Raw genomic sequence first — 13,986 nt, 5'->3', positions numbered from 1 at the left:
GATTTACATTACAGTATAATGTCATGAAAGTTTTTTAAAAAGACTTTCCTAAGTGACAATACTCTGTTCTGATAAAAAGTAACATTAAAGAGAGGCCACCCTACAGTATAAAGCAAGCCAAATTCAACAGTAAAGAATTCACCAGACATTATCCTGAAGTAAAATTTGCCCTCAGTGCTTCATTTCCAGTTCAATGGGGGCTCTGCTTGTATAGTAACTGCAGGACCTGTTCCTTTATCTTTAAGTAAACCACAATCCTTTACCTGCATGTATATATTGTTAACATGCAAGGAGGGCTTTTCACCATTAGTCAATAAATAAGATACACCAGTAGTCAGAGCTGCAAACAATAAAAAATAAATCCCACTATAATATAAAAATGTGGCAAGGATTTCTACAGTAGTACTAACTGCAAAGTACCAGGACTAAATTTGGCTACGAAAATGTAGCCAAGTTTTCACGGCACATAAACAAAGCTGAAGGAGACCAGCTAAAATTTCAGGTTTTCTGGAAATGACTCAGGCAATGCAAAAAAGCAGATGTGGGAACAGAAGCCGATAGGTACCAAAGTGATCTTACCAATACTTTCCCAAAGTGGTGTTGGTTTTTGTTCTGAAACAATCCCTAAATCCAGATTTAGAACTGCTCTGTAAAGTACTTTTGACTGGTTTTAAGTGGTTCGCTTAAAACAATCGCACAAACAGCAAGATAAATTTATGACAAAGGAAATAGAGGTGATTTCCAAGCTTTGCTTGGCACTACAACAATTTTTATAAGAATTCAAGTATAGATGCTGTGTTTTGAAGAGAAGTTCATGAAATCATTCTTAGATTGTTTGATGTTGCAAGTGAAAACTGATCAGGTCTGGAAAATAATGTCTTCAGCATAAATCCTCAGAAGTTTATTAGTGTCAATGCCCTTTCAGGGATGCAACCAAGTGTGGAATTTGGCCTTTCCTATTTCTGAATCTACATTTTTCATTATTGCTTACCTGTTCCATTATCCATTCTGTTACAGTTATTCTCTTCCTTATCAGATGCTCTACTCTCACAGAAATAGAAATTAGGCAATTAACTGTCCTAATCCCTCTCTTGTATTGAATTATTAAGCATTTCAAAACTTTAAATGTTCACTGTAATTTCCATAATCTGTTAGCTCCATCTCTCACTGATTGAATTACTTTTTTCTTTTCTTTTTTTTTTTTATTTTTTTTAAAATAATTACACTGTATTGTATACAGGTTTGTATATATTGACAGAAATGGTACAGGGCATCAATCTCTAGCAGTGCTGGATCTCCAGTTTATTTTCCAGCTCTTCTTCAGTGTCACTCTGTGGTACTTCCCGTGTGATAATGAAAGATACAGAGACAAAGTCCAAACTGCAGGAGGAAGAACCCGACTGTCTGTGAAAAAAATTCATTACTTGCAGGCAACTCAGACAAGCCAAAAGATTCTAATCGTTACTACAGAATTTTGTGAAACTGACCTCTAACAACCTCTGTTTCAGCAAAAATTCAACTAAAACAGAATTAAAAAAAATATGCTGCTTTAATTCTTTGACTACTCTTCTTAAGATGATAAGGATTGAGGAAGCTGACCGTTACAACAATATTTTTTTCCACAATTAGTTTTGTGAAGGAGTCTCAATATATTTTTGGCATCTAAACACCATACATTGAGCAGGAATATATAAGAAATTTAAGATAAATACAACAGTGTGTTCTCACTCATTTAAACAAGTATTAAGGTGCTCCTAGAGACTGACCTATGTATTCTAGCTCTAATTCTCTCCAAAAGTTTAGAAATTAAGAAAAAATGGGGGAAGGGGAGAAAAGTCAAAGGGAAGGTCTCCTATAGCTTTTGAACGCTTTCCAGTTAAAGCCGGGAATATCTCCCCTAGGCTATACCAGGGATTAGAGTCCTAGAAACATATAATATGGGAGAAGAGAACATATTCTTAGTTCACAAAAAACTGGCAACAAACTCTAAGCAACCAAACTCCTACCCAATTCTTATCAACCAATAGCAGATTCATGTACTTATGCTTTAGACCACTCTAAGTACCATCTTGATAATTCATTATTCAAAAATCTATGAAATACTCTTATTTACTTTGACATTCTCTTCCCTGCACAAGAGTGCAATCAGCCATGCTCTGCTATTTTTTGGTATGTCCTGGAGAGAAGATACGATACTGTAGCAAAGACCAGCATGCTCTGAATTTACGTGATTACCCTATTCATATTAGCCACAAAGACAATAAGAACCAGGTTTCCTTGGCCAGAAATAAGTCAGCTGAGGAGAACTGGAATAGCCTGTGAATGGGACTTGCACTTTTCTGTTCCTGTCTACTAGTGACTGGGGCATCAAATATTCCTGTTCCTGAAACACCAATAAATAAAGCTGTTCGCAGTTTTGGGGGGTATTTTTGTTATCAATTTTTCAGCAGGACTGATGGATAAAGTCACAATTTCATCTTCAGGACATGCATCATCAGTATGTTTATTGATACAGCAAGCACTTTTATGAGGGAGTATATTTCAAGTAATCACATAGTCAACGCTGCTTGAGGAGGGAATAATGCAAGTGCCAGTTTTAAAAATGTTGATGACATACATTATTCTTTGTTGGAAGCAATGCCTGAGAGGAGGTTAATATCAAGAAATCATCCAATACCAATAGAATTATTCTGATGCTAATGTTATGACAGCTGAGTTCACTGTCATGCTGGCAATAGCCTCATTGAATTCTGAATGCAGTGCCACAAGAGTATTTAATAAGTTGACCTCAGTCTCTACAGCTTCTTTTCAATCAATTAAACCATTCTGCAAAATAAACCAAGTAGATTTTCTGGAAAAATGCAAGGAGTTCATATATTCAGTTTCAAGGGGAGATACAAGAGTTAACCCTTACAGACCTCTGCATTAACAGCTGTGATAAGTAGAGATCCCACACTTGCAACATAATAATCAAGATGCACAGACTCCTAAACTGTGCCTTCAGATTAAATGGAAGAAATGACAAAGGCAGTATGGTGCATGGTAAAAATTATGTTGTGAGGTCATGCAGAGAGAATAGCAATCCTTTCTCTTCATTATCTGTTTAGAAAAACAGAGTGCTTTTTATCACTCCTCTTTCCAGAAGAAAACACAAAGAAATGCAGAACTTTACTACCATTTAAGAGAACAATCATACACACTGATGTGTGAGCTTTGCTGTCAAGGGCGGAGCAACTGTAGTACACAGCGTCAGAATAATCTGCAGCATCAGTGTCTGGCAGGCTAACTAAGGCTAACAAACAGGAGGCTTGCCAAAGGCCAGTTCTCAGGCAGGGCTGGTAGGACATCCCTTAGATTTCTCAACAGAGAGAAAAAAACCAAAATTAATTTTCAGACTCCTAGGAACAAGGAGAGAGATAGCATGTAAGACTGATTTTGAAGTCTAAATCATCTTTCCTGCTCATATATTCCATGTGTGTTAAGACATTACATTGAACTCTCTCAAGTATACAGGGTGCTGAACTTTTGCATTTATGCTAAAATATAATTCCCACTCCTATTTTTTTTCTAAAATTGACTTATCACGTATAAGTGTCAGTTTTCATGAGGCAGGATTTCAGGACTATGGCTTGTATGGCTCCCCAAATTTGTTCACTTGCCTGACATTTACCATAGCATGTTCAATATAGCTAGTTCTGCTGTAGGCTACCACATATAATAAAAATATCTTTTAAATTCCACTACTCAGAATAAGGAGGGGGGAAAGTGTGGGGCAGAAGGGAATGCAAAGGGGAATGGAAGAGTAAGGGAGGGAAGGGGGTACAAATTATAAATATTTAATAAAACATGACTCAGGATTTGGGTTTTGCATTCTGAGGTGCAATTGGAAATCAAAAGCTCATTCAAAAGGTATTATTTTTGAAGCAAAAAACAGCAAAGCAACAGAAATGTATAAAACAAGTATAAAATGGGAAATTTTAATACATGCCCAATTACGATTTTCTATGAAGGGTTAGGGAGGCTGGTGTGGTCATTCAATGTAGATTTTAACAGTGTTTGTTAGAATAACAACTTTCAGCCATAACTTCTATGACTGTTTGGGGTAAATATGTTCCAAATAATTGACTTCAATATTTTAAAATACTTGGCTTCACTGTAAAAAATATTTGTACTTTCTGCCTCACTTTATTTCTGTATGAATACACAAATTTCTCAGAAATATATATTCTGAGACACAAATTTTGAAAATGTATTTAACAAGCATGTATTATTGATGACAGCCTGAATTAGGCTCCCATAGAACTGCAGGAGCACCAAGGCAAGAGTCCTAGTAGTTAAAGGGAAAAGGCAAACTAATGGAGACTGCTCCCTTATGCTAACACACTTACAGTCTGTAACAATATGTGCACTTTGCATTTTTAAAACATCTGTTTATTTTGGTATATCTTTATCTATGCAAGCTTATAGCTTAGACATTTTTTATTTTTACTTTTTTAATGTTCACCTTTAACTGTAGTGTCTTCTCTAAGTTTTCAATCTTCCTTTCAGCTATTTTAAGCTTCCTTAGCTCCTCTGACTCTCTAAAAGAGCTCTTTGGGGACAGAGACCTTGAACGTTTCACAGGTGGTTCCTGGAGAATAAAACAAGGACATGGTTGAACTAGTTGGAACACCGGATTATGAAAGACATGCAGAATTAAAGAAGAAGTAATTTTGAATACTAATAATGAATTATAAAAAAAAAAAAATCTGCATGGAATACCAGAGAAATAACAAGCAGAATTACCACAGCGCTACCACTAAAGGTTTCTCTGTGACTCGTTAATGAGAATATTCATTTACATTTACATTGTTTCTTTCAGAATAATGATGTCCCATTAGGGAAGACTAAAGGGTTATAGACTCAGAAATGCAAGAAACCTCATTACAAAGGAGGGGATAGAGGCTGGTCTAATTGCTCTATAAGGGTCCAAGGTTACACTTGATAGGACAACCAGAAACAAGAGGGAAAGGATTTTTTTCCCTTTGAAATAGTTTAACACACTGTGAAGTTGAAGGAACAATATGCTTGAGGAATATAAATACAACAGACAGTAGATCTTATACCATAATGACCATATGGTCATTAACTATAATGTGACTAACTAGAGACAAGAATATGTGTTTATATTATGTACAGCTTCATATAGCAATCTGGAGAAAGAATATGTGAAAGTAACACTTAAACTGGGCAGCTTTCTTCTTCGTTCTATGTCATATGTCCTTATGGCAGAGAAAGAAAGACCTCATCAAATTAGACTTTCTGATTTTCTGAATAACTTTGGTTAAGGACAGAGAAATACTAACACGCACTTAATACTGATAAGGTAAAATGCTATTATGTAAATAATGTCAAGCAGAAAACTTAAGATTGCAATTATTGATGTTACATGCTGCCATTTTCATTGTAAAATAACTGATTTGCCACAAAAGGTACTCAAAATAAAGTTATCTATAGTACTATATGTTTCAACACCATTGCATTAAAGAGAATCTTAATTACCAACTGGTGTTTTTTTTCTTAGACCATTACTTTCCAGTATTAAATGTTTACAAGGTGTTATATATACCACACTTTCACTTTAAATCATATGGGTTTCCAGAAAAGGAGGAAAAATTAACAATCATGAAATAGCAGGAAAAAATAATATCACATCTTTAAGAATTTAAATTTTGCCAAGGTGTTTCTGTCATTTGGTACTGAGTTTCTTTTGCTTCTGAAGTGTGACTAATTGACATAAAAAAACCCCAAAACCCAATTCGACAAACCAAAACTAATGTCTAGAAAGAATTTTAGTACCTTTAAATGTGAATGTTAAATGGACATAATTTGTATACTCCTGTCAGTTCCTTTATATAACAAAAGAAACTAGAAGAAAGCTTTAATGAACATTTAAGGTAGTATTTCCAAATTTTTGATGTTACAGTCAGTATAACATTGTATTAGGAGTAAATCTCATTGAAATTGTAAGATTATTGCTTAAGATATTTTCTAGTAATTCTGGTAGAGATATCTAAACTTTTATTTCAGTTAATAGATGCTGATACTAAGAAGCAAATATTTTAACACTGCACAAAACTAAATTGATCCCTTTCAGGTGTCGGAAGCAGAACATCCCAAGGCCAACATACAAAAAATATATATTCATCTTCACAGTCCCGGGTGTCTTGAATAAAAATAAATCTTAAATAAAATTCCTATCTTTAAATTTTCCTAATTATTATATATCCTTAGTAATTTTTCCTAAAAATCTATAATGCATTACTTTTCAAGAAATGTTTCCTAGTTAAACTTTTGTAAACAGACTAGGAAAATACATGAACAGGAATAGAGAACTAGGAATACATTTATTCCTGAAATAAGGAATAACAGTTTAAGGCACTGCATTTGTTGCCAAAGAGAAGGACAACAAAGGAAAAAAAAGTGGACTAACCAGACTGCTAAGAATAATTAGGTAGAGACTCTGTAGAGGAATGGACAAATGGAAATAACACAGAAAAGCTTAAAATTCACAGCTGTGCTGTTTTTAATCAAAGGATCATATACTGTGAGTTCACGACACTTTTTCTCTATATATCTACACAAACACAGAGACTTGATGTATAACTAACATGGGATTGTGCTGTGAATCCCCTTCACAGCGCCATGGCAAAAAATAAGAGAAAAATTCTAACTATTCATGGAAATGGAAATAATTCCCTGTGAGAACAGATGGGATTGGTGATGTGCATTGAGAAAGATTCTATTGCATGAATATGTTTTTACCTGTTTAGTGATTAAACTAGAGGTCTGTGGAGAGAAAGAGTTCAGTGTGGTCTTTACAGCCACACATAGGTAGTATGAATGCAATCTTTGCTAAGAAGGCAAAGAGTTTAATTTTCCTACCAAGACAGAAGAGGCTGTGTAGTAAAATACTGTGCAATTTGACTGCCTGGGGCTGCTGCAAAACTCAATTTGGTAGATGGCATCTGTAATACCCTACTCACAACCACAAACTTTGCTGCTGCTGCTGCTGCCAGGTTTAAACATTTGAATTTTTTAATTCAGACCTCAAATTTTACAGCAAATTTAGACATACTTATTCTAAATATACATACAAAATGTAATGTTTTAAAGATTTCCTAAATGTTTATGAATTAGTCCAGTTTTATGATAATGTTAATTCAAGTACAAAAAGTGGAAGAATAGAGGACTTTTCATAAAATGATCCTATAACATACTTACAAAAGACTAAGCCAAACAGCAGCAAAACAGAAGTAAGCAGGGTTTGTAATATTAATAGGTAGGAAACCTTGTGACAGAAGATTTAATGTAAAGAAATAGCTGGTAAGTAGATGTAACACACATTAACTGCCAGCAGAGGTACAGGAAGTAGAAAAAAAAAGAAAAGATGCCTCTTTCTAAACAATCTTCTCTTACCTATTCATACCATAAAAGACACCATTGGATGAAGCTGGAAATAGTCATGTTCTTGAATTCAACAGGTTTTGTGTTGGATGGAATCCCAAAACAAGTCCAAAAAAAAAAAAAGGCAAAGAAGGGAAGCCAGAACTCTCACTGAAATGTTCTGGAGATCTGCTCTGCACACACAAGTCACATAAATGTCTACCAGGATATAGCAGTGAAGACAGTGGGCAGAAATCTTTATCTATTTTATCAGTTGAAGAATCAGAAACATTGCTGAAGCTGAACCAAAGGCTGACAAGACACAGTTGGGTTTTTTTTAAACACAAACAATGGGAAATTCTTGATTCAAGAATGTTTCAGCAGCAACTTTATCAGTACTTCAAGATAACTCACACTTTTCAATATCCTAACATTATCCACTTAGAAGATTGTAGAACGTATATCAATAACAGACAATTATAACTCCCATGCATCAAACAATGGGAAAGCTTAGCTACCAAAAAAAAAAAAAAAAAATAAAAAAAATCAAGGGCAGTGTAACTTAACCAGGCAGCAGATACACGGATGGCAGTTTAATTAGGTTAACAGAAAAACACAGCTCACAAAGTTACTAAGTTTAAGCTCCAAAAAGAGCTCAAAGGAAGACCAAGCAACTGACTCTTAAGTCTTCATACAAATCACCACTCAGCTGTACCACTTTCCTCAGGGACTGGACTATGAAGATTACAGTTGCCTCTAAGTACACACTTACATAGATGATAGTATCAAGAAAAATGACACCACACATGCACATTTAACAAAGCATTTAACCACTGCATCACCTGTCTCACAGAATAAGTTGTTTCTATTACTCTGCACAACTGTAGACAAGGGATTTGACTTTCTGCAATTCACAGCAAACAACACTAGCTTACAGACGTATGGATTTCAATGCATTCTGCACAACCAAGCATAGGTGGAAGCATACAGTCACGTGTCCACGCATCCCTATTTATCTTATTAGTGGTAAGTTTCTGTTCTGTCCCAAGGCCTTCTTTTTGAACACCTTTCTAATTATTTCTTCTTTCAAAATCTTTGGCTTTCAGAGAGAAAAGTAATCAAAGCACTGTCATTCTGATCAGAATTTATTCCATGCTTATTTGTCCTTTGTAACCTGGGAATGCACGTAAGGGGGAGGAGGGTGCGGTGTGAAGGGTAAATACAAGAGTCTTTGTGGAGCCAAAAGGATTACCACTGTAAAACAAGAATTGTACATCCAACATATTTTTTCTGTCAAATCACGTGCTAATAACTTCTGTCATGAATACCTTTGCTATAAAAGACTGAACAACAAGGTAATGGGAAGATATTTCATTGCAAGGAGAAAATCAGTAAAGACAGCTGTACTACCTTTTCTATTTTATATGTATATTATGTGATCCTAAAGCCAGAACGTTTCAACAATTTTCCTTACTGTCTCACCTAAATACGAAGGATTTGTAGCCTTTCAATTTAGTTCCCAAAAGTTTTAACAAAGTCTGTATGCACATGTGAAAAAGTGCACGTATCAAACAACCCTGTGTGTTGAAAGAGTATGACTAGGATATATATCAAAACAGGAAAAGATTCTCTACAATAAAATTTAATTTTACTCAAGAGAATGTAACTGCTTTATTCCTGACACAGTGATAAGTTAAAACACAGTACTCTCAGTTACATTATTCTGATGAAGCAAGGTGGATTAACCTTGGCAAAGGGCTGAACATCCACACACGGGCTCAGTCACTCTCCTTCCTCATGAGTTCAGATGGAGAGAATAGGTTGGGACAAAGAAATGAGGATCACGTACAATTCACCATCATGGACATCTGACTTGAGGAACATTAATTTAAGCTATTGACATTTAAAATAGATTTCGTTGATAAGAAATAGATAAAATATTAAAAGAAGACTTTCTCCCACACCTGTCTTCCCAAGCTCAGTTTAAGTCCTCCACTCCTGACTCCTCTACGTCCTGCTGAGCAGCAGAGGGAGATGGGGAATAGGGAGTTAACAGTCAGACCATTACAGCTCCTCTCTGCCACTCTTTCCTCTTTGCACTTTTCCCCTGCTGGAGTTCTTCAGGGTAAACCTGGTCTAGAGAGGGTCCTCCTTGGGCCACAGCTCCTGTCAGAAGAACCTGCATGGACTCCTCTCCATATACTGTGGCTTTCATTTTAACCTGCTCTGGTGTGGGCTCCTACACAAGCTGTAGTGTGGACATCTGTTCTATGGTGGTCCTCTTCACGGGCTGCAGATAAATACTAGCTCTGGCACTTGGAGCAAGGCTGTTTCTCAACTTCTTCACTCAATACAGCCTGTGCAGCAGTCTGTCCTGTCTCAAACATGCTCCTAAACAAATATTCTAACATCTGTCTTTTCCCATAAATATAGTACAGTTCGGGGTAAAAAGAACAAGCCACAGAGTTTTCAAAATAAATGCTATGAGATGCAAATGCATCTAAGGAAGCAGAACATGAGATGCTCCATTCTTGTAAACTATAACCTTGCTACAGAAATCTCTTCCAAATTTCCCATATCATACACAATCACAATTAAAAAACCCCAACAAATCGACCAATATGCTGAGGCTGAACACATTCAAAAATAAAATTATTTAGCTAACTAAATCAATTAATTTAAGATATAAAACTATTAATGGATCTACTTCATTAGTTATAGTTTAGAGCTGTTACTGTTACCTGCCGCCAAAATTTAACAGCAACTCATCATGAGAAAGCCAGTGTGCTACACAGAGTAATAAAAAAACAGGAGTGTAAACTTCATAAGGATACTGTTTCCATTCTTCATAGAAAAAAATACTACATCACACTTGAAATATCAAGATTTTGAGGAAAAAACCCAACTCTTTTTCGTTTATAAAATCGTAATAATAGCCATTTATATTGTTCTCAGAAATATGGTCATTCTGATAAACACACAAAATGCCTGATAAATATTCATTTTAACAAATCTACAAAGAATTTATCCTTCAAATATTTCATTTAATTAAGAATCCCTTATTCACTATTTAATAAGGTAAAATCTTCTACTCCCAACAGCTATTTTAACAAGTCTTTGGCAGATAACACAAGAACCATCCAAACAAGCTTCCAGAATTATAAGCAGCATCAACAGATATTAAAATTATTATCTGGACCCTTGAGCAAAAATATTTGGCTTTATCAGTCTGACTTAGACACAAATACACAAGACAATAAAATCACTTTACCTCATACTTTCCTCCAGTCCTTATATTCTTGCTTTCTGGAGTATCTGCAGCGTACAAATTATGCTCTGCTAGATTGAGTCTTGCTTTTTTCAATTTTTCCTGTAAAACTTTGATTTCAGATTTTTGTATTGTAGTAAGATACTCCAGCTCACTTATAGAGGGCTGTTGAAATACCTGGAAAATGATAGTACAGAATTATTACATCAGTAACAAAAAATCAGAAGTGTAACCAACTTTCACATAAAACTGCTGAGAGAAACGCTTTACTTTTGGTAAGGAACATCTGAGAGCTGTAAACAAGTCTGGGTTTGTAAATGACTTGAGTCCATAACCAACACCAGACCCCAATGTGTTAACTGAACATTTTCACACCACTACCACTGTATTTACACTCTTAACCACTGTTACACAAAACCCAAAATTTACACTCAATGGTGGTTTTATACATGCTTTTCTTCTGCAGCAGTTCATTCTCTGATAGTATTTTGCATCTCACATGCTGTAAAAATTTCTTGACAAAATATTTTACCTCCTAACCTTGTTTATGGTCAAATTTCAAGTTGGTAAGTATCCTTGGGAGGGGAGGAGAAAAAAAATCATAACTGCATATTCTGTCAACAGATATTCTTAGGTAAAACTTCCTCAGAGAAGTACCCCTTTAACATAAATCTACAACATGTATCTCCTATATCCATAAACTCAAGACAGCACAAATGTTGTGGTCAAACTCGAAGCCTTAGAGACAGAAGAGATGGTAATTCCAGATCACAGTGTTACTCCAGACAGATATGTCATTTCACAAACACATTGAATTCCAGGACCCCTCAGCAGCCATCAATCCATTCACAGCAATTCCTTGGCACAATACAACACTGCCAAACACCTCTCATCTTGGTCGGCCCTGACACAAAGCCATTTCAGAGTGAAACACATTTCCATTAGTACCAGCTACCTTTAAGTCATATCCTTGACGTTCGATAGCAGATTCGTTGGTGTACACATGACCAAGAGTGGTCATCAAGTTACCCTAGACAGATAAATTACTCTGTTTCATTAACTACCTGCATCACACCCCACTGTGTTATAACCAGATGGCAAAACATTGTTAGCTTAGCACAAGCAAAAGTAGTGTGCCTGTTGAGGTAGTCAATGGCAATCAGAAAGAGAAATGTTTTAGCTGAAACCTCGTCCACAGTGCTTCAAGGCTGGGGACAGACAGTCACCTTGCAACAGCTGTGCCAAAGATAATTCCCAGATGGTCAGTGTATCCAGACAGATGGAGATGGTCAACACATCCAGGCAGCTGGAGGTTAGCACCCTAACACTATTGCTGAAAGTAAGGATGGCACAAAACCCCTCCTTAATTGAGTGCATAAATGAAAGGGTGGGTTAGTTTTAAAAGTCAGTGCAACTGCCTTGAGCTGACCCAGCTGACCTTGTATTGCACTGATTATGGCAGACTCATGAAATTCCTATTGCCAGCAGTGCTCTGACAGCAATGCCAAGCAGCTAGGAAACAGAAAGTCTTCAATCAACAAAGCTTGATCCAGAAGATAACTTTCTCAATACTGCCCAAAAGTTTTATTTTACTTGCATACTTTCCCTACTTAGAAAAGTTCTGATAACCTGACATCTTTGTACGCATATTCTTAAGACAAACACTCTTTTAATATTGAAGTAAGATTTTGATACAATTCACTTGATCCTATCATGATTACTTACCAAATCACATTCACTGCCAAAAATCAGAAAAGGCTGTGTGTAAAAAAAGATGAACTAACCAAAAAAATCTCCAAATCCATGCCAATCAAGAAAAGAAATGGTCCAAAGTCGATTAAAAACAAGCAAGCAAACACCCTAGCAAGATTAGTATTTGACAAAAAGATACCAATGGGCATAGTAATTTATTTATATGCAGAATATGAAGCTTTTTATAAAGCATGCCATAAAATCACACTTTCTACAGATAAATCCCAAATTAGAAATACTGAGCATTTATTCCAGAAAAAGTGCAACTCCTAATACAGCATACGAACACAGGAAAGTTTTCAGAGAGTAAAAGTTGCCCATGCTTTTGCTGACTGTTCCTTAAATAATTTCCGTAGCTCATTTTGCATAATTTAGGCCATATGTAGTTGCAAACAGATGTCATTTCCACCTATGATCAGCAAAAGGCCAGTTTATAACTAAAAGAAAACTCTATACAGAGGGAGGGAAAAAAAAAGAGAAAAAATGAGTAGACAAGCTATGCATTGAAAAGAACATTTAAAGCAAAACTGGGCATTTTATTCATTTGACCAAAACGGCAGCAGTATAAAAAAGGAAATTAAAACATAACAAAACCTAGAAGATCAAAATATTTAAGTAATATACTTTTTTTCCCTCTAAGTTTATTGTTTTGTATTGAGGGAAAAAAAACCCTACCTTGTTCCATTTTATTGATTTCTCAGCTGTTTATAAAAAGACTCTTACATATAACATAAGTAGTACAATTACATTAGTAACTAAAGAGAAGAATCAACAGCTTCAATGTGTTATAATAACTCAATTCTTATCAGTTACTTTAAAAAGCCTATAACTGTTAGATGTTGCTGGCTTTTAAACTATGAGAATTACAGAAACTTAGCTAACAATTAATTTCTTACCGTATCAGTACTTTTTAATTTCTTCTTTCAAAAATAGTATTTTGAAATGTAAATCCATTTAAGAGTCACAGAATATAGTAAATCCTTGCTCTTCAGTGTCATTGAAGTTCTGCTACTGACTTTAATAGGATAAATATATAAACAGTGCTCTTCATTTGGTTTGGTGGATTTTTTCCCTACACTCTTCTCCTAAAAGAGATCTCTAGAAATTACCAAGCAGTAACATTTATTTCAACTTAAAATACTCTAAATGCACAGTGACAACGTATTGTGCACACACAAACACACATATATTTCTTGGAAAATTAAGCCCAAGAAAACCAGTCTTAACAACACCTTCAAAATGCTCATGTTTTTATCCTCTAAAATATTCAGCAGATCACTGTTATCAATACAGGCCTTACTAAACAATTTAAACCTACAGCATCCTTAAAACACCTCCATTTTTAAAGTACGGATGTGAACTTTCTTCAGTTTGGGGAATTTTAAACACCCAGGTGTAACTTGAGGAGAGTCACCTGAAAACTGATGCTTTGCTTATCAATGGACCCTAGTTTCTGAGGAGCTGAGTATAATTTTCCATCAAATTCAACATATCCTTCACTCTCCTGTGTTTACTTGCTTAGAAGACTTTGTTTACTCAAA

General features: G+C 35.4%; 1 protein-coding gene across 1 annotated transcript in view; it reads right to left on the bottom strand.

Annotated features, from left to right (window-relative positions):
• CNTLN (centlein) overlaps window positions 1-13,986 on the bottom strand; it is a gene marked incomplete at its 5' end in the record, with an annotated part of 194,879 nt that overhangs the window by 94,353 nt on the left and 86,540 nt on the right. Inside the window, 3 exons of the mRNA XM_084278162.1 lie at window positions 4,505-4,630; window positions 6,805-6,894; window positions 10,697-10,795. Coding sequence (XP_084134288.1) covers window positions 4,505-4,630; window positions 6,805-6,894; window positions 10,697-10,795 — 315 coding nt within the window. The remainder of the gene's footprint in view (window positions 1-4,504; window positions 4,631-6,804; window positions 6,895-10,696; window positions 10,796-13,986) is intronic.

The sequence above is a fragment of the Gallinula chloropus genome (genome assembly GCF_964237585.1).
Source record: "Gallinula chloropus genome assembly, chromosome: Z".
NCBI classification, from domain to species: Eukaryota; Metazoa; Chordata; class Aves; order Gruiformes; family Rallidae; genus Gallinula; species Gallinula chloropus.
The sequence above is the reverse complement of the archived record's forward strand: the minus strand, read 5'-3'. Positions and strand labels throughout refer to the sequence as shown.